Below are 20,521 nucleotides of genomic sequence, written 5' to 3'. Positions count from 1 at the left end.
GGCGCGGGAGCTCCAATTCATAACGCGTGCGCAGATCACCCTGAAACTCAGCGCTGCCCTCCATTTTCATTCGAAGTGAAATATCGTATTAAACATAGGTTTGATCTAAAGTGGTCATTGTATTAAATATAAAGTTTTGTCTTAAAATATTTTTGTCTCAAAATGCTTTTGTCTTAAATATAAAGTTTTGTCTTAAAATAATTTTGTCTTAAATTGTTTTTGTCTTAAAATAATTTTGTCTTAAACTATTTTTGTCTTAAATATAAAGTTTTGTCTTTAAATTTTTGTCTCTAACTACTTTTGTCTTAAATATAAAGTTTTACCTTAAAATAATTTTGTCTTAAGCTATTTTTGTATTAAATATAAAGTTTTGTCTTTAAATTTTCGTCTCAAACTACTTTTGTGTTAAATATAAAGTTTTGTCTCAAAATATTTTCATCTTAAATTATTTTTGTCTTAAATATAAAGTTTTGTCTTAAAATATTTTTGTCTCAAACTACTTTTATCTTAAAATATTTTTGTCTTAAAATATTTTTGTCTTAAACTATTTTTGTCTTAAATATAAAGTTTTGTCTTAAATATTTTTGTCTCAACCTATTTTTGTCTTAAAGTCTATATTTAAGACAAATCAATTGATATTAATTTTTAATGTAAAATAACTAAAATAAAAAATGAGTTTTTGAGACAAAAGATTTCTTTTGTCTTAAAAAAATGTCTCAAAAGTGTCCTTGGTGTAGTAGTGATGCCAGCTGCTCAATTTACCTTCACAAGGGCAACGTGGTCAATCACGGTTGTCGATCTCAGGCTTCAAGAGAGCAAAGTGATCAATCACTGCAGCGGCTAACATTTGCGTTGGCGATTAACCTAGCTATATATAAATCCTAGCCTGCGCCCAGTTACCATCCGTTACAGTAAGATTTATAAATATATCCTCACCTGCGCTCACGTAGCATCCATTACTGTAATATTTTTGTTGGCGCCAGTAAGCGATTCATGGCAATGGGGAAGGGTTATTCACTGCTTTGCCCATTCCTTTTTGTTTTACTCATTCATGTTTTGCAAGCTTCTCATCATGAGTGGGATGAAGCTACTTTGTCGACTCTCAGAGTATCAAAATCCAGTTCCCCGGCACCCCGAGAAGCTTATAGAACAACGTATCATTTTCAGCCCGTGAAGCATTGGATGAATGGTATTTTTTTTTATTTTTTTTCCATCACTACTTTTTTTTATGCGGAAATTTTGATCATGGACTTGAGATTTCCTGTCACTAATGTGTCTGATTGTGCGTGCGTGATGGGCGTTGCGGCAAATTACTCTGAAGATCCAAATGGTGAGTATTAGAAATGAATTTCAATATATATGATGTAGAAGGGTGGTTTTCAGTGCTCCTCTAAATGAAAGTTGTGTTTGGATTGTTTTACCTAGAATGAAAATCTGTGTCCTTTTCCTTGGGAAGCAAGCGTGCATTAGAGTAGGATTAATATGCATGATCTGCTACAGATGCCAGGAAGAGGATTTTATGTGACAGATAATTAAATAACTTGCACTGTAATGATTTTGAATCGCAGCGCCATTGTTCTACAAGGGCTACTATCATCTGTTCTACCAATATAATCCCAAGTCGGCTGTGTGGGGACTCATCATATGGGGGCATGCAATTTCAAGAGATATGGTAAATTGGGTACACTTGGCTGGCTGGTGCAGCTATATACCCTGATGAATGGTATGACGCCAATGGTGCTTGGTCTGGCTTTGCCACTTTCCTACACCAAGGGGGCCCTCCAGTTCCTTAGAGATCCAACAACGGCATGGTTGGTATCAGACGAAAGATGGCGGCAAAAGGGATAAGAATAAAGTGGGAATGGCATTGCTATACAGAAGCAAAGATTTCATTCAATGGGTGAAATCCAAACACCCGCTGCACTATCTTATTTAAAGTTTATAATATTTGTCTTAAGGTTTATATACTTTTTATTTATAATATTAGTCTCTTGGGTTTAATATTATTCCTTTGGGTTCATAATCCCTTGGGGTTTTATTGTTAATCCCTTGGGTTTATTATTCCTTTGGGTTTATAATATCAATCCCTTGGGTTTATTATTCCCTTAGGTTTACAATAGTAATCATAGTCAACCATTATCAATCATATCCAACCATGGTCAACCATGGTTGAATGTCGCATTGTGACAAGGATTGTCTCACCATGAAAATAAACCATGTTTATTTTAGTGTTTGTAATATGCATACCAATGTTGGGTTTACAATATTAGTATCATAGGTTTAATATTATTCCCTTGGGTTAATAATCCCTTGGGTTTATTATTAGGTTGGGTTTATAATATCAATCATGGTCAGTTTTATTAATCTCTTGTGTTTGTAATATCGATCCCTTGCGCTTTTTCATCCCTTAGGTTTTTAATATTTATCCCTTGGATTCACTAATTTGTTGGGTTTTTAATATTAAACGGTTGGGTTTATTAGTTCCTTTGGTTTATAGTATTAATAATCCCTTTGGTTTATTAATCCCTTCAGTTTAAAATATTGATTCTTAGGGTTTATTAATTCAACCATGTTTATTTTAGTCTTTTTAATATTTATCTTAGGGTTTGTATACCTTGGGTTTATATTATTAGTCCCTTTTGTTTAATATTATTCCCTTAGGTTCATAATCCCTTGGGATTTTAGTATTAATCCCTTGGGTTCATTGTTCCTTTGTGTTTATAGTATCAAGCGCTTGGGTTTATTATTCCCGAGCCAAACATGGTTTATTATGATGTTGGCCATGGTCCAACATGGAATTGCGATAAGGATTGTCTCAATATAAAAATCAACGATGATCGATCATAATTATTTTAGTGTTTATAATATTTATCTTAGGGTTTATATATGTTGGTTTTATAATACTAGTCCTTGGGTTTAATATTATTCCCTTGGGTTCATAATCCCTTGGGGTTCTAGTATTAATCCCTTCAGTTTATTATTCCTATGGGTTTCTCATATTAATCGCTTAGGTTTATTATTCCCTTAGCTTTATAATATCAATCATGATCCACCATTGTCAATCATATCCAACAATGGTCAATCATGGTTGAATGTCACATTGTGACAAGGATTGTCTCACCATGAAAATAAACCATGTTTATTTTAGTGTTTGTAATATTTATATTTGGGTTTACCAATGTTATGTTTATAATATTAGTCCCATGGGTTTAATATTATTCCCTTGGGTTTATAATCTCTTGGGGTTTTAATATTAATCCCTTGGGTTTATTATTCCTTTGGGTTTATAATATCAATCCCTTGGGTTTATTATTCCCTTAGGTTTATAATATCAATCATGGTCAACCATTGTCAATCATAGCCAACCATTGTCAACCATGGTTGAATGTCGCATTGTGACAAGGATTGTCTCACCATGAAAATAAACCATGTTTATTTTAGTGTTTGTAGTATTTATATTTGGGTTTACCAATGTTGGGTTTATAATATTTGGCCCTTGGGTTTAATATTATTCCCTTGGGTTCATAATCCCTTGGGGTTTTAGTATTAATCCCTTGTGTTTATTGTTCCTTTCGGTTTATAATATCAATTCCTTGGGTTTATTATTCCCTTAGGTTTATAATATCAATGATGGTCAACCATTGTCAATTATAGCCAACCATGGTCAACCATGGTTGAATGTCGCATTGTGACAAGGATTGTCTCACCATGAAAATAAACCTTATTTATTTTAGTGTTTGTAATACTTATATCTGGGTTTACCAATGTTGGGTTTTTAATATTAGTCCCTTGGGTTTAATATTATTCCCTTGGGTTCATAATCCCTTGAGTTTTAGTATTAATCCCTTGGGTTTATGTTTCCCATGGGTTCATAATATCAATCCCTTGGGTTTATTATTAACCTCGGTTTATAAGATCAATCATGGTCAACCATAACCAACCATGGTCAACTGTGGTCAATCATGGTTCGATCTCACATTATGAAAAAAAATATCTCCACTTAGGGTTTATATACCTTGGGTTTATAATATTAGTCACTTGGCTTTAATATTATTCCCTTATGTTCATAATCCATTGGGGCTTTAGTATTAATCCGTTGGGTTTATTGTTCCTTGCGTTTATAATATTAATAATCCCTTTGGTTTATTAATCCCTTGAGTTTAAAATATTAATTCTTAGGGTTTTTAATTCAACAATGTTTATTTTAGTATTTTTAATATTTATATTAGGGTTTTTATACCTTGGTTTTATAATATTAGTCCATTTTGTTTAATATTATTCCCTCGGGTTCATAATCCCTTGGGTTTATTGTTCTTTGGGTTTATTATTACCCACTCAACCATGATTTATTATGATGTCAACCATGGTCGAGCATGGAATTGTGATAAGGATTGTCTCAATATGAAAATCAACGATGGTCAATCATGTTTACTTCAGTGTTTATAATATTTATCTTAGGGTTTATATACGTTGGGTTTATAATATTTGTCCCTTGTTAATATTATTCCCTTGGGTTCATAATCCCTTGGGGTTTTAGTATTAATCTGTTGGGTTTATTATTCCTTTGGGTTTCTCATATCAATCCCTTGGGTTTATTATTCCCTTAGGTTTATAATATCGATCATGATCAACCATTGTCAATCATAGCTAACCATGGTTGAATGTCACATTGTGACAAGGATTATCTCACCATGAAAATAAACCATGTTTATTTTAGTGTTTGTAATATTTATATTTGGGTTTACGAATGTTTGGTTTGGGTGTATTATTCCCTTAGGTTTATAATATCAATCATGGTCAACCATTGTCAATCATAGCCAACCATGGTCAACCATGTTTGAATGTTGCATTGTGACAAGGATTATCTCACCATCAAAATAAACCATGTTTATTTTAGTGTTTGTAGTATTTATATTTGGGTTTACCAATGTTGGGTTTATAATATTAGTCCCATGGGTTTAATATTATTCCCTTGGGTTCATAATCCCTTGGGGTTTTAGTATTAATCCCTTAGTTTTATTATTCCTTTGGGTTTATAATATCAATCGCTTGGGTTTATTATTCCCTTAGGTTTATAATATCAATGATGGTCAACCATTGTCAATCATAGCCAACCATGGTCAACCATGTTTGAATGTTGCATTTTGACAAAGATTGTCTCACCATGAAAATAAACCATGTTTATTTTAGTATTTGCAATATTTATATTTGGGTTTACCAATGTTGGGTTTCTAATATTAGTCCCTTGGGTTTAATATTATTCCCTTGGGTTTATGTTTCCCTTGGGTTCATAATATAAATCCCTTGGGTTTATTAATAAATTGGTTTATAGTATCAATCATGGTCAACCATAACCAACCATGGTCAACTGTGGTCAATCAAGGTCCGATCTTACATTATGAAACAAATTGTCTCCACTTAGGGTTTATATACCTTGGGTTTTTAATATTAGCCCCTTGAGTTTAATGTTATTCCATTAGGTTCATAATCCCTTGGGGTTTTAGTATTAATCCCTTGTGTTTGTTGTTTCTTTCGGTTTCTAATATCAATTCCTTGTGTTTATTATTCCCTTAGGTTTATAATATCAATGATGGCCAACCATTTTCAATTATAGCCAACCATGGTTGAATGTCGCATTGTGACAAGGATTGTCTCACCATGAAAATAAACCTTATTTATTTTAGTGTTTGTAATACTTATATCTCGGTTTACCAATGTTGGGTTTTTAATATTAGTCCCTCGGGTTTAATATTATTCCCTTGGGTTCAAAATCCATCGAGTTTTAGTATTAATCCCTTGAGTTTATGTTTCCCATGGGTTCATAATATCAATCGCTTGGGTTTATTATTAACCTGGGTTTATAATATCAATCATGGTCAACCATAACCAACCATGGTCAACTGTGGTCAATCATGGTTCGATCTCACATTATGAAAAAAATTATCTCCACTTAGGGTTTATATACCTTGGGTTTATAATATTAGTCCCTTGGCTTTAATATTATTCCCTTAGGTTCATAATCCATTGGGGCTTTAGTATTAATCCCTTGGGTTTATTGTTCCTTGTGTTTATAATATTAATAATCCCTTTGGTTTATTAATCCCTTGAGTTTAAAATATTAATTCTTAGGGTTTATTAATTCAACAATGTTTATTTTAGTATTTTTAATATTTATCTTAGGGTTTTTATACCTTGGGTTTATAATATTAGTCCATTTTGTTTAATATTATTCCCTCGGGTTCATAATCCCTTGGGATTTTAGTATTAATCCCTTGGGTTTATTGTTCTTTGGGTTTATAATATCAATAGCTTGGGTTTATTATTACCCACTCAACCATGATTTATTATGATGTCAACCATGGTCCAAAATGGAATTGTGATTAGGATTGTCTCAATATGAAAATCAACGATGATCAATCATATTTATTTTAGTGTTTATAATATTTATCTTAGGGTTTATATACGTTGGGTTTATAATATTAGTCCCTTGGGTTTAATATTATTCCCTTGAGTTCATAATCCCTTGGGGTTTTAGTATTAATATGTTTGGTTTATTATTCCTTTGGGTTTCTCATATCAATCCCTTGGGTTTATTATTCCCTTAGGTTTATAATATCGATCATGGTCAACCATTGTCAATCATAGCCAACCATGGTCAACCATGGTTGAATGTCACATTGTGACAAGGATTGTCTCACCATGAAAATAAACCATGTTTATTTTAGTGTTTGTAATATTTATATTTGGGTTTACGAATGTTGGTTTTGGGTGTATTATTCCCTTAGGTTTATAATATTAATCATGATCAACCATTGTCTGTCATAGCCAACTATGGTCAACCATGTTTGAATGTTGCATTGTGACAAGGATTGTCTCACCATCAAAATAAACCATGTTTATTTTAGTGTTTGTAGTATTTATATTTGGGTTTACCAATGTTGGGTTTATAATATTAGTCCCATGGGTTTAATATTATTCCCTTGGGTTCATAATCCCTTGGGGTTTTAGTATTAATCCCTTAGTTTTATTATTCCTTTGGGTTTATAATATCAATCCCTTGGGTTTATTATTCCCTTAGGTTTATAATATCAATGATGGTCAACCATTGTCAATCATAGCCAACCATGGTCAACCATGGTTGAATGTCGCATTTTGACAAAGATTGTCTCACCATGAAAATAAACCATGTTTATTTTAGTGTTTGTAATATTTATATTTGGGTTTACCAATGTTGGGTTTCTAATATTAGTCCCTTGGGTTTAATATTATTCCCTTGGGTTTATGTTTCCCTTGGGTTTATTAATAACTTGGTTTATAATATCAATCATGGTCAACCATAACCAACCATGGTCAACTGTGGTCAATCATGGTCCGATCTCACATTATGAAACAAATTGTCTCCACTTAGGGTTTATATACCTTGGTTTTTTAATATTAGCCCCTTGAGTTTAATATTATTCCCTTAGGTTCATAATCCCTTGGGGTTTTAGTATTAATCCCTTGGGTTTATTGTTCCTTTAGGTTTATAATATCAATCGCTTGGGTTTATTATTCTGTAGTCAACCATGGTTTATTATGAAGTCAACCATAGTCAGCCATGGTCCAACATGGAATTGTGATAACAATTGTCTCAATATGAAAATCAGTGATGGTCAATCATTTTTATTTTAGTGTTTATAATATTTATCTTAGGATTTATATAGGTTGGGTTTATAATATTAGTCCCTTGGGTTTAATATTATTCCCTGGGATTCATAATCTCTTGGGGTTTTGGTATTAAACCCTCAGGTTTATTATTCCTTTGGGTTTATAATATCAATCGCTTGGGTTTATTATTCCCTTAGGTTTATAATATCAATCATGGTCAACCATTGACAATCATAGCCAGCCATGGTTGAATGTCAGATTGTGACAAGGATTGTCTCACCATGAAAATAAACCATGTTTATTTTAGTCTTTCTAACAATGTTGGGTTTATAATATTAGCCCCTTGGGTTTAATATTATTTCCTTGGGTTCATAATCCCTTGGTTATTATTATTTATATAGTTATCAATAATCATAAATAGTTGGTCTTTAAAAAATTACACATAATAATTCCCTTATCATAATTCCAATTATTATTGGATCATGGTTGTTATTATGAGTTAATATTATTATTATAATAATAATTCAATATAATTGTGATTACTATTATTATTATTTTATATTATTATTATAATGATATAATAATAATCATAATATATTATTCTAAAAATAATAAAATAATATAATTATTATTATTATAATAGCTACTATATTATTATTATAATAATAACTATGTTTTTATATTATTATAATAATATAATGATAATATAATATTATTATTATAATAATATAATAATAATTATGTTTTTATATTATTATAATGCTGATGATGATGATGGTGGTTAACATCCACTAAGACCAAAACTTTGGTCTATTGGACCTAAAGAAACAAATTATTTAGTTTGATTTAAGATTTTATTCCTATGCTCAAAAAGCTTGGAGAGAAGCCTCTCGAGCTCACAATAATTTTGACATCGTAAAAGGCTAGGAAGGTCAGTATTGCGACAAAGATTAAGAAACTGAGATCTAATGTGGTTGTACGTGGGGCACTCTAAGAGGAAGTGGTTTTCATCCTCGATGTCCTATTCTCACAGAGATGGCAGATCCTTTTTATCCATGGTGTTTTAGGAGCTGCCCAACGACCCGTTTCACTATGGAGCTCATGAGAGTTCGTTCTAATCTTCGCTATATTAATTTTATTCTTTGAGCCAGTTAAAACAGAGAGATACTTTTGATCTTCTAGGATGGGGTTGATGACCTTCTTATAATAACTTAATTTTCTTTTAGCTGCTAAATCTTTCTCACACCACATTTTTTCTTTAAACCTGGAAGTAACAATATTTTTAATGTTATTAATGTTTTGCAATGCATCATTCTTGTTGATCTCCCAATGGTTTAACCAGGCCCTCGTGTCTTTATACCACCCCTGCTTGAGCCTTAGGTGGTTTTGGCTGGAATTTAAAGCTAGCTTAGGAAGTCTATGATCTCCTATGTTATTGAGTTTGTGCTTGTACAACAGAAGCCTAGTCATAGCTAGGCTCTCGATAGGGGAAAGACCTACTTCTATAAGGAGAATAGGATAGGGTGTATTGCTTTTAATTTTCAGGTTATACGTTATAAAACGCTTCTGGATTTGCTCAATCTTTCTCCAGGATTCTCTAGAGATGCTGCAACCCCAGACCTCACATCCATATAAGATAACAGGAGTGACTAAAGTTTCAAAGAGGAACTTCTTTTTATCCCACATTACGAGGTTTGTCGTTTTACAATTATTTTCAAGACCAAAATAAGCTTTCCACCCCCATTAATCCTTTTCTCAATGCTCTTGTTCCAGTTGAGCTTGTGATGAATATCAATTCGTAGGTACTTGTAAAAATACACTTCCTCCAAGTTATTATTGTCATACATAAAATTAGCGTAAGTGTCCTTGGATTTGATAATCATAACTTTTGTTTTGTCAGTGTTAACAGTCATACCCATGGTAGAGCAGAAATCCTTAAGAAGCCTAAGTTGCTTATCAAGATCAAATGGGCACCTTGCGAGAAGAACAATATCATCAACATAGAGAAGAAGGATGATGATTATCCCAGCTAAGATCATGCCAGCACATCCTGCTTCCTCTAAATAACCTTCAAATTTGTCGATGTAAATGCCAAATAGGATAGGCGAGAGGGGGCAACCTTTTTTTTTTTGTAAGCTGGGGTGGGACTCTCCGATTTACATGTCCATTATGTACCCCTCTATGGGGGAGGGGTAGCCCAAGATTTGAACCCAAGACTTCCGGTTCGGTGAGACTTCATTTCCATGGCCCTTGCCGCTTGAGCTACCCCATGTGGACGGCGAGAGGGGGCAACCTTGTTTAACTCCAATATTACATTTAATAATATAATATAATATTATTATAATAATAATATATTTTATTATTATAATAATAATACAATATAATTGTTTTTGAGCTAAGGTTTCTATAATCCATAATAATTTTAACAACATCTTTCGGAAAAAATCACATAAGAGAAAATCTTGCCACGCATTTCGAACTAGCTAGTGTGGTTTATCTTTAGAACAAGATGAACCAAAATATATATATATATATATATATAATTGTTATTATTATTTTTATAACTTTATATTATTATTATTATTATTATTATTATAATCAATGTTATTATGAGTTATTCTTATTATTAATATAATAATCCTATAATAGTATATATATAGTTATTAATAATTAGTGTTTAAAAAAATATTTATAATAATTATTAATGTGGTTGATATAAATTTATAAATCTATATCAATTACATTGGAAAATATAGTTGTATATATATTTCATATACTTCTATCAGCCTATGTCAATCACATTGATAAATGCATTTGTGGTAATCATAATGATATCTTTTCTACCACTCATCTCAACAATCAACACTCATCCCAACAATCAACATTTAATGTGATGGCTAACAAAACCGTGAATGTGCACGCCTTTGTTTTCATCGACATTGTGATTCCAATGTACCACCGATTTGGAACAGTCGAATATTGCAAATATCAGTACAAATAATTCATCTTCAATTTCGCTGGGTCCATATTTACTCTATAGAGATTACATTAATATTCCCTTTATTTATTCTTATTGGCAACGAGATAATGCCTTTCAATGTATTATGCAATTATTATGTTCCGCGTGCTCCACTAAATGTTTTCATCGGACCTCTATTTCTACTTCTCGTCGTTGAGAATTATTTTGCACGAGTCACGATTGCGCTCCTTACTTTACTCTCACGCCAACCCAACCCGACCCAACCGAAGCATACATGTATGTATGCTAGCTGCCTGCGCCCACTTACCATCCATTACTGTAAGATTTATATTATCCTCCCGCGCTTATCATCCATTCTCGTAAGGTTTTTTCTTGAGCCATTAAGCGATTCATGGCAACTGGGAAGAATTTTTCGCTTCTGTATCTATTTTTTTTGGTTTTACCCATTAGGGTTTTGCAAGCTTCTCATCGCGACTGGGATGAAGCTAGTTTGTCGGTTCTCAGAGAATCAAAATCCAGTTCCCTGGCGCCCCCTGAAACGTATAGAACAGCGTATCATTTTCAGCCCGTTAAACATTGGATGAATGGTATATTTATTTATATGTTTTTTATTTTTTACCATCACGATTCCTTAAATTTTAATCATGGACTTGGGGTTCCTGTAACTAATATGTTTGATTCTGCATGATTGGCGTTCTGGGGAACGACTCTCAAGATCCCACTGGTTAGTATTGGAAATGGACTTTAATATCTTTATCTTTAATAAAAAGTTCGGAGATCTCGAAGATCTGTTTTCAGTGCTCGTCTGAATGAAAGTTGTGTTTTACCTGATCATCCCTAGGATTTAATGAAAATCTGTGTCTTTTGCCTTCGGAAGCAAGTGTGGATTAGAGCAGGCTAATTAATATGCATCTGATACTCTGCTCTAGATGCTCTGACACATAAATAACTTGCACTCTGACATGTGTAATGATTTTGAATTGCAGCACCATTATTCTACAAGGGCTACTATCATTTGTTCTACCAATATAATCCCCAGTCGGCTGTGTGGGGACTCATCATCTGGGGGCATGCAGTTTCAAGAGATCTCATAAATTGGGTACACTTGGCTGGTGCAGCTATATACCCCGATGAATGGTATGATGTCAATGGCGCCTGGTCTGGATCTGCCACTTTACTACACAAAGGGGGCGTTCCCGTGATTTTATACACAGGATGCAACAATGTGTCGGAACAAGTTCAAGCCATGGCTGTTCCCAAGGACCCATCGGATCCTTTGTTGCGGGAGTGGAAGAAGATTCCGAAGAATCCAATCATGGTGCCTACTGGCATCAACGCCAGTTCCTTCAGAGATCCAACGACGGCATGGCTGGGATCGGACCAAAGATGGCGACTTCTGGTTGGTAGCGAAAGGGATAAGAATAAGGTGGGAGTGGCATTGCTGTACAAAAGCAAAGATTTCGTTCAATGGGTGAAAGCCAAACACCCGCTGCACTCTGCTAGGCATATCGGAATGTGGGAGTGCCCGGACTTCTACCCTGTGTCCCTCTATGGTAGCCATGGCCTTGACACTTCAACCACAGGTCCCGCTGTGAAGCACGTTCTCAAGAACAGTTTAGACGATACCAAAGTGGACTACTATACAGTGGGCCATTACTTGCCTCAGTTGGACAGATATCTCCCCGACAATGGATCTGTCGAGGGCCCCAATGGTCTTAGGTATGACTACGGTAAATTTTATGCTTCGAAAACTTTTTTTGACGATAACAAGTCGCGAAGGATTTTGTGGGGTTGGATCAATGAATCCGACAGCGTGGCGGATGATCTCAACAAACGATGGGCTTCCCTTCAGGTATCTATATAATCTCTCATCATATTATCCTTTTGAGCTGCTCTGTTTCTGCTTTGCGCGTCATATATAATCCCAGGTGCTGTTTGATGTGCAGGCGATTCCTAGGGTTGTGCGGCTTGATCCTCTTACCAGGAGAAGCCTCTTTCAGTGGCCAGTGCCAGAGCTTGAATCGTTGCGCGCGTATAATGTGAGGAAAGGCCACGTGGTTTTGGAAAGAGAATCGGTAATGAAGGTGGAGGGATTCAACTCAGGGGCTGCGCAGGTAATAAAGATATAAGGAAAATTAGATATTATTAATTAAGATTATAAGAATGAGATGAATATAAGCATATTATATGCATGCGTGATTGCATTGCAGGTGGACGTGGAGGTAGAGTTTGAGTTGGGAGGCGATTATGATACAGTGGAGGAGTTGGAGGGAATGACAGCGACAGCTCAGAGCTTGTGCAGTCGAGGGAACAACAATACGAGGGGATTTGGGTTGATGGTGTTGGCATCTGATGATCTCAAAGAGAGGAGCGCTGTGTTCTTCAAGATTTTCAAGGGCAGACTTAATGGCAATGTCCACAGAAAGGTGGTCTTGTGCGTGGATCAGAGCAGGTGCAGCAGGCCTATATTTAATATCAAATTTATTGATCATAAATTTACAGATCAAGCAGGTTATATTTAATATCAAATTTCACCTAATTGTAATTGTAATTTGAATGAAAATATGTGCTGAAGTCAGGTCCACGTTACAAGTGGATGTGGACAAGACGAGTTATGGAGGATTTGTGAGCGTGAAGCCCCACCAACGGTCGCTGTCGCTTAGAGTATTGGTAAGAACTGTGTAGCCAATTTTCAATGAAAGTTGAGGTTAACATCGATGGAATTGGAGTGGAGGGATTGAAGGTATTACTATTGATGTGTGCGCAGGTTGATCACTCAATCGTGGAGAGTTTTGCAGAGGGAGGGAAAACATGCATTACGTCGAGGAGTTATCCGATGATGGCGGTTAATGAGAAAGCTCATCTCTTCGTGTTTAATTATAACAAATCGCCCCTCGTCCTTCGTCGACTCTCCGCCTGGCATATGAAAACCGCCATCCAGGTATACGAATCGCAGTGAATTATGATGCGGATGACTGTGCATCGAAACTTGGTGTTTCCCATTGAAATAAATCGCAGTGTAGCCTTTTGGCTTGTGATTGTGCGATCACAATTCTCTTATATTATTGAACTCTGAACTCTGTTTGATTAGAATAGGAAAAAAATGGTAAGTAGAGTTAGAAATATAAACAAGGTTTTTGTTTTCCAAGTTATCTATAACAACAAGAGAGCCACTGTGGTAGCGGTAGTCCCTGCCGCGGTTAAGAAACTCGTGTAATTGCCCATACGTCCAATTGTATTCTTTAATCTACAACCTTATTGTTAATAGTAAATAGTAAATGTCAGGATTTTTGCCCAATTGTATTCGTTAATCTACAACCTTATTGTTAATAGTAAACAGTAAATGTCAGGATTTTATTGTGGCTGGAGTATGTACCACAGAGTATGAAAGCTCAGACAATTATTTTTTTAATGTGTGCCCTTGTTAAGTTTTGATGTATAACTTGTTATGAAATTAATGTAACAATGAATGATATTTTAGTTATGTAGTTAAATATGAAGTTAGAATTTTTGTAGCCAACAAGCTCGAATGTCTGGAGCTAGATTTCAAGAGCAAAAACAGTTAGGTGCGTAAAAGAGCTAGAATGTCTGGAGCTAGATTTCAAGAGCAAAAATAGTTAGGTGCGAAATTGTCTTTGATTGTGTAAAACAGAGAAGCTGTAAATCTCTGTAAAATTTCCAGTTTTATCATGGTGTATGGAGCTGAACCCTCTATGTTTTGTAAATGTTATCTACCTTCATGAATATATAAACAATAGCATTTTTTTGCGCTGTAAATTCATTTCTCATTTTTACGGCACAAACACTATGTTTTTACCGCACAAACACTATGTTTTAGTTCATTTCATAATGCACATGATTTCTGACATTTTTATTGTTTTACTTGTCAAGTTAAAATTACAGTGTTTTACTGTCAAGTTAAAATTATTTTTCCTTTGTATGGCACGGCTATCTCTATTGTTTTGTCGATTACCTTTTCTGTCAAAAGCCCTAACAAAGTATAAAGTTGATAGTGGAATATTTAACCACTTAACTTGTCTAAAATATTAAAATAACACTACATAAACATGTGTCGTCAATCAATGAAAAATTTGTTGGTAAGCATGGGGGAGATTCCATATTCCATAGTAGCCCTTGGTGATGAAGCGCGAAGGCACTAGAGCATTCGGTTTGGGCTCTACCCGAGCCATAGCTGGGTAAGAATCACGCTATGATATCACCTACCGTCTCATGGCTGGTACACAGTGAAATACATCCACATCTAGAGGTGAATTTTATGGCAGAACCAAACCAGTCCCAGTCGCATCACTGTTAACCATTACCAGATCGAGGAAGCTAAAAATTTGAATGCTAACGCCTACATAACCCAACACTATCACTTCAATTATAGGAAAACTATCACTTCAGATATATATTTGCTAGAAGCGTAGAAAGGAATAGATACTATTTATTGTAAACAATGAAATCCAATTACAGAATCGAGAAGCCAAAAGCAATAACGCCACTTATTTTGTTAGACTACTCCATATTGATATTCTTCCATGGTAGCACATGAATAGCGCTGCTACCATTGCAGCAAGTGCCTGCCACCTTAATTAATTTTGGAATAGCAGAAAATAAAATTTGTTTTCTGACCGAATAGACTAGAAGGCCTGCCTGCCAGACTTCTGCACAGCAACAGAGGAGCAAGCAGAGGTACGGGAGGCAGAGATGGTAGCTTCAATAGTATCAGTGGAAAAGCAAGCAGCAGTAGCAGTTTCACCACCTATTGAAGCAACGGTCTCCATTACCCCATCGAGACACTGAGACTTATTGATTTTTATACAATAATGAATTGACAAGGATGGACGCTGGTGCTGGAACCGAGAAAGAAAGAAATCGCAGGGCAGGGGACTTTTCTTGCTGAGATTAATGGCGTGCATCGCTGGCTTGCATTACTCACTTGGGATTGCTCACTGGTGCGAATCTATTGCTAGCTAGTAGGCTGGCTGCTTGAGTTTCTATTCCATATCCAGTTGAACCAGCATCTTGCCCAGCAGTATCCCTTCCATTTGGTAACCTTTTCAAATGAGCTGTATAGGAAGATTTATATTCCCCGTTGCATTCTTTCTATTTCGAGCATTTACCAGTAAGGAAACAAATTACCTACAAAGGCAGCTCCCTTCCAATTAAAGAAGCATAACCTCGTATTAAATCTGAATTAAGTCATTATTTTTAAATCTATGAAATCAAAAAATAAATTAAAATTCCTTAAAGTTTTGTAATCGAAGCAAATAAATACGAACAAATGTGAAGATGATAATATCACGCGTCAAAAAGACAATGCCACATTTCTTATATCTGTCAAAAGGACTCTGCCACGTTTCGTATATTTTTCATGCAGTTCGATGTAAAAAAGCATGTTGTTCACTTTTATTCAAGACTGGTTCATAAATCTCTCTTCTGTAGGAATTTACAGGGTAAGTTCCTCAGAAAGAACACCAAAGGACACCGCTCACAAACAGATCACAGATCAATACACCAGTGCTTTTGACGTGGTTAAAACCCTCAAAGAGGGAAACAGTGCACGACCTGAGCCAACGCGGCCACTTCAGGCAATTTACTAGTAAAAGAATGAAAATTTACATAAGCTTCTCTCATGAACGGTTAACTTACAAATGACCCTCCATGCTCTTTAAATAGAGATCATGAACCAATCGGGTGTTAAGCCACGGATCAAGTGTCGATAGTACCGAGGAGAGAATGAACCGTCAGATCACTACATATCGTGATCGTCGGATTGTAAGTTACAAAATGTACATAGTAAAGAAACACACTTTACCTAACTCTATACTAGACCAAGTTATACTTAACTATTTCCTATGTGTCGAAATATCCTAACATCCCCCCTTAAGAACAACTTGGGATAGGATTGAAGGATTTAAAAATATGACACAATAGGAGAAGGAAGGAGGCACTAGAGCCTATCCCCCCTTAGTGACGACTTCCTGAACTCCAACCATAAATCGAAGTTTAGTGAACTTCGCCTCTGTGAGAGCCTTTGTGAAGATGTCTGCAACTTGATCATTTGTTGAACAATATTGCACTTCAAGAACATGGTCGTGAATGAGCTTTCTGATGAAGTGCATGTGCAGTTCAATGTGTTTGTTGCGCTGATGTTGGACTGGATCTTTGCATAGTTGAATGGCACTTTGATTATCACACCAAAGTGTAGTCGGATGTTGCTGCTGAAAGCCAAACTCTGAAAGGATCTGACGAAGCCACAAGGCTTCCTTACTAGCTTCTACGGCACCACGATACTCTGCTTCTGCTGAAGAAAGAGAAATGGCACCTTGTTTCTTGCAAGCCCATGTAATAGGTCCTAAACCAAGAGTGAACACATAACCTGCAGTAGACTTCCGATCATCAGGGTCACCAGCCCAATCGGAATCAGTGAAACCAACCAATAGAGGAGATGCTGCGGCACTGTAATGAATCCCAAACTGAACTGTACCTCGAACATAACGAAGTATTCTTTTAGCTGCTTTCCAATGAATTTCACGTGGTTTTTGCATAAACCGAGTAACAAGGGCAACAGCAAAGGAAAGGTCAGGACGAGTATGGGTTAGATACAAAAGTTTTCCTACAAGTTGACGGTATAAGGTAGCATCAACTTCAGGAGAAGTACAAGTGACTGAAAGTTTGACTCCAGGCTGAAAGGGAGAAGGGGCTGGCTTACAGTCTTCCATGTGAAAATGGCGTAGAATATCACAGGCATACTTGGATTGGGAAAGGGAAATACCTTCCTTGGATTGCAAGACTTGAAGACCAAGAAAATAATGTAAGTGTCCTAAGTCTGTCATTTCAAACTTCCTTTTAAGGCTAGTCTTCACATGGTTTATAAGGTTGGGATCACTACCAGTCAGGATAAGATCATCAACATAAAGAACAAGAATGATAAGAGACTTGCCCACTTTGTTGGTGTAGACAGTATTGTCAGAATGACACCTAGAAAAGCCATTTTCTAAAAGAAAGTTATCCATTTTGGCATACCAAGCTCGAGGAGCTTGCATGAGACCATAAAGGGATTTCTTAAGCTGACATACAAGGCTGGAGTCTGTTTGTATAAAGCCAATAGGTTGTTCCATATAGATTTCTTCATGCAAGTCCCCATGCAAGAAGGCGGATTTAACATCCATCTGATGGACTTCCCATTTGAAAGAGGCAGCGAGGGAAAGAACAAGGCGGATAGAGTTCATTTTGGCAACAGGGGAGAAGGTTTCAGTATAGTCAATGCCTTCAACTTGTGAAAAACCCTTAGCAACAAGACAAGCTTTATGTTTATCAACTTTCCCATCTGGTCCATACTTGGTTCTGTAAACCCATTTGCATCTAACAAGTTTTCGTCCCTTTGGTAGAGGAACAAGATCCCATGTATCATTTGCCAAGAATGAATGATATTCTTCATTCATAGTTGCTTCCCAATCTGGATGGCCTGAAGCTTCTGCAAAGGTGTCAGGATCATAATTCACTAAATCTTGAGCCAGTAAAGAAGAGGCTTTATCAAATTGAGAATGTGTACGTCGCTGATTTGTAGGATCACCGGTAAGATCACCTGCTGCATCCCGAGTAGCACGGACCCATTTTGGAAGCTGAGGAGATGAAGGAGGATCCTGAGAAGGTGGGGGAGGATTTTCATCCTCACTTTCATCATCTGAAGAAGAAATGTTTTCAAAAGTAGAAGAGATAGGGAGAGGTGGCACATCCGCCAAACTAGGCTCGTAGGCCGATATATTTTCAACAAACTTTACGTCTCTTCTAATGATAACATTTTTGGACTTAAGTGGAATAAGTCTATATCCTTTGACATCTTCAGAATATCCAACAAAAATACATTTTTCACTCTTAGGTTCTAAAGCTTTATGTTTCTCATCTGGAATATGGGCCCATGCTTCACTTCCAAAAACACGAAAATGACTTACATCTGGTTTGATTGAGCTCCATGCTTCTTCTGGAGTGATATTCTTTAAAACCTTAGTAGGAGTGTGATTTATTATGTAATTTGCACAGTTAATTGTTTCTGCCCAATAATTAAGACTAAGTCCTTTAGATTGAAGCATACAATTAGCCATTTCCTTTAAGGTGTGATTCTTCCTTTCAACTACACCATTTTGTTGTGGAGTATATGGAACAGTATGTTGCATTTGAATTCCATTCTCAGTGCAAAAGTTGATGAATTTGTTGTTAACATATTCTCCGCCATTATCAGATCTTAGCTTAAGAATTTGATGTCCAGATTGTTTTTCAACAAAGGCCTTAAAGGCCAAGAACATGTTAAATACTTCACTCTTGAGTTTTAAGAAGTATACCCAAGTGCGTCTAGAGAAATCATCAATGAAAGTTAAGAAATACTTGTAGCCAGAGAATGAAACAACTGGAAGTGGACCACATAAATCACTATGCACGAGTTGTAAAGGGGCTGAGGCGTGCCAAGAGGCACGTTTTTCAAAACTGTCCCGATGATGTTTTCCGAGTACACATTCGGAACAAACACCATCTCTGCAAGATACCATTGGAAGACCTATCACCATATTTTCTTTACATAGATTTTGAAGAGAGCGATAGTTTAAGTGACCAAATCGCTCATGCCAAAGTTTGCTCACTTCATCATTATGAGCAACAAATACAGAGGGGAGATTTGATGACCCAAAGTTGTGAAACTTATACAACCTTGTAGAATCATCAGCAATGACAGTAGCTAAAATCTGTCTAGGATCTCTTAGGTCCTTAATTACAACATCGTGAGGTGAAAATTCAACGATTTTACCTTCACCTGAATGGGTTATCTGATATACAGATAAAAGGTTGCAGGATAAGGTTGGAACACATAATACATCATTAAACTGACCATTGTCTATATGAACAGTTCCAGTCCCTACAACACTAAGAGATCTATCATCACCAACATATATATTTTTGGTGTTACAATCATTTAAAGAAGAAAACATGGCTTTGCTTTTGGCCATATGATAAGAAGCTCCAGAATCAATGAGCCACTCATGAGAATGAGAAGAAGAAGATACATCTAGTGCATAGCCAGACCGAGATGCTTGACAACCACATGCAGAAAGTGCCATTCCTGAAGATGAAGTTGAAGTTGAAGAGTGCTCCAAATGAATGTTATGCTTCTTCATTGCTAATTCCAAGGCTTCCATCTTCTTAAAGCATTTGGATTCTAAGTGGCCATCTCGATTACAAAAGTTGCAATGTCTATCAGTCTTCTTCCCTTTGTTTTTATTTGTCTTATCATTTTGTTGAAATGATTTTTCATTTTGAGGCTGAGATTGCTTAGGACCCTTGTTTGGTTTAGGACCATTCCTTTTAGGATACAACTTCTTAGGATTCTTTGGATTTGCTTGCTGCTGGGCGGCTAACGCTTTCTTAGAAGAGTTTCCAAGATTAAGAAGACCAAGGTGTAAGAGTTTTTCTTGTTCTCTTATTAAAGAATCACAAAAAGAATCAAAGGAAGGGGACTTGTAGTCTTGTCCTTGAGAAATGAAGGCTTCTCTTGTAGAATGGAAGGTGGAAACAAACACAGAGTAGGCTGGTCCCAACTTAGTAAGAATGGAATAGATAAGGTTACTATCTTCTTTCTTAACCTTAACACCTTCCAAGAGAAGTCTAAGGGTCTTGAACTTGGACAAAAAATATTCAATGCAAGAAAAATTATTGGGGTCCAATGTAAGCAACTCATTTTCAAGTTGATGGGATCTAAGTTCATTTTTATTTCCAAAAACTTTAGTAATTTGTTTCAATGCTTCATCAGGAGTATCAAGTTCTACAATATGGAATCTAAGATCTGAAGAAATAGACATACCTATCAACCCACGTGTTTGATCTTGCCTATTTTCCCAT

The 20,521-nt window shown here is 35.7% G+C and overlaps 1 protein-coding gene across 2 annotated transcripts; it reads left to right on the top strand.

The window, feature by feature from the left end:
* Positions 1-10,945: 10,945 nt before the first annotated feature.
* On the top strand, positions 10,946-13,986 carry LOC149153858 (beta-fructofuranosidase, insoluble isoenzyme CWINV1-like). Of its 2 annotated transcripts, none has more exons than XM_089437913.1 (6): positions 10,946-11,214; positions 11,614-12,479; positions 12,574-12,741; positions 12,838-13,079; positions 13,207-13,297; positions 13,395-13,986. In XM_089437913.1, exons 1-6 carry the CDS (start codon positions 11,019-11,021, stop codon positions 13,584-13,586), a joined length of 1,755 nt encoding a protein of 584 aa, XP_089294039.1. In that variant the 5' UTR covers positions 10,946-11,018; the 3' UTR covers positions 13,587-13,986. The 2 variants fall into 2 exon arrangements, with proteins under 2 accessions (XP_089294039.1, XP_089294040.1); XM_089437914.1 differs by lacking the exon at positions 10,946-11,214 and adding an exon at positions 11,297-11,351.
* Positions 13,987-20,521: the final 6,535 nt, after the last annotated feature.

Source organism: Pinus tabuliformis, chromosome 9, assembly GCF_031772625.1.
Source record: "Pinus tabuliformis cultivar Carrire ecotype Pingquan chromosome 9, CPIR1, whole genome shotgun sequence".
NCBI lineage: Eukaryota > Viridiplantae > Streptophyta > Pinopsida > Pinales > Pinaceae > Pinus > Pinus tabuliformis.
This window is presented reverse-complemented; position numbering and strand designations above follow the sequence as displayed.

Excerpts from the sequence above, each read along its gene's own strand:
- LOC149153858 (XM_089437913.1), top strand. The coding sequence starts at position 11,019 with ATGGCAACTGGGAAGAATTTTTCGCTTCTGTATCTATTTTTTTTGGTT. Across the intron at positions 12,742-12,837 it reads TCAACTCAGGGGCTGCGCAG|GTGGACGTGGAGGTAGAGTT; the intron begins GTAATAAAGATA and ends ATTGCATTGCAG. Across the intron at positions 13,298-13,394 it reads CGCTGTCGCTTAGAGTATTG|GTTGATCACTCAATCGTGGA; the intron begins GTAAGAACTGTG and ends ATGTGTGCGCAG.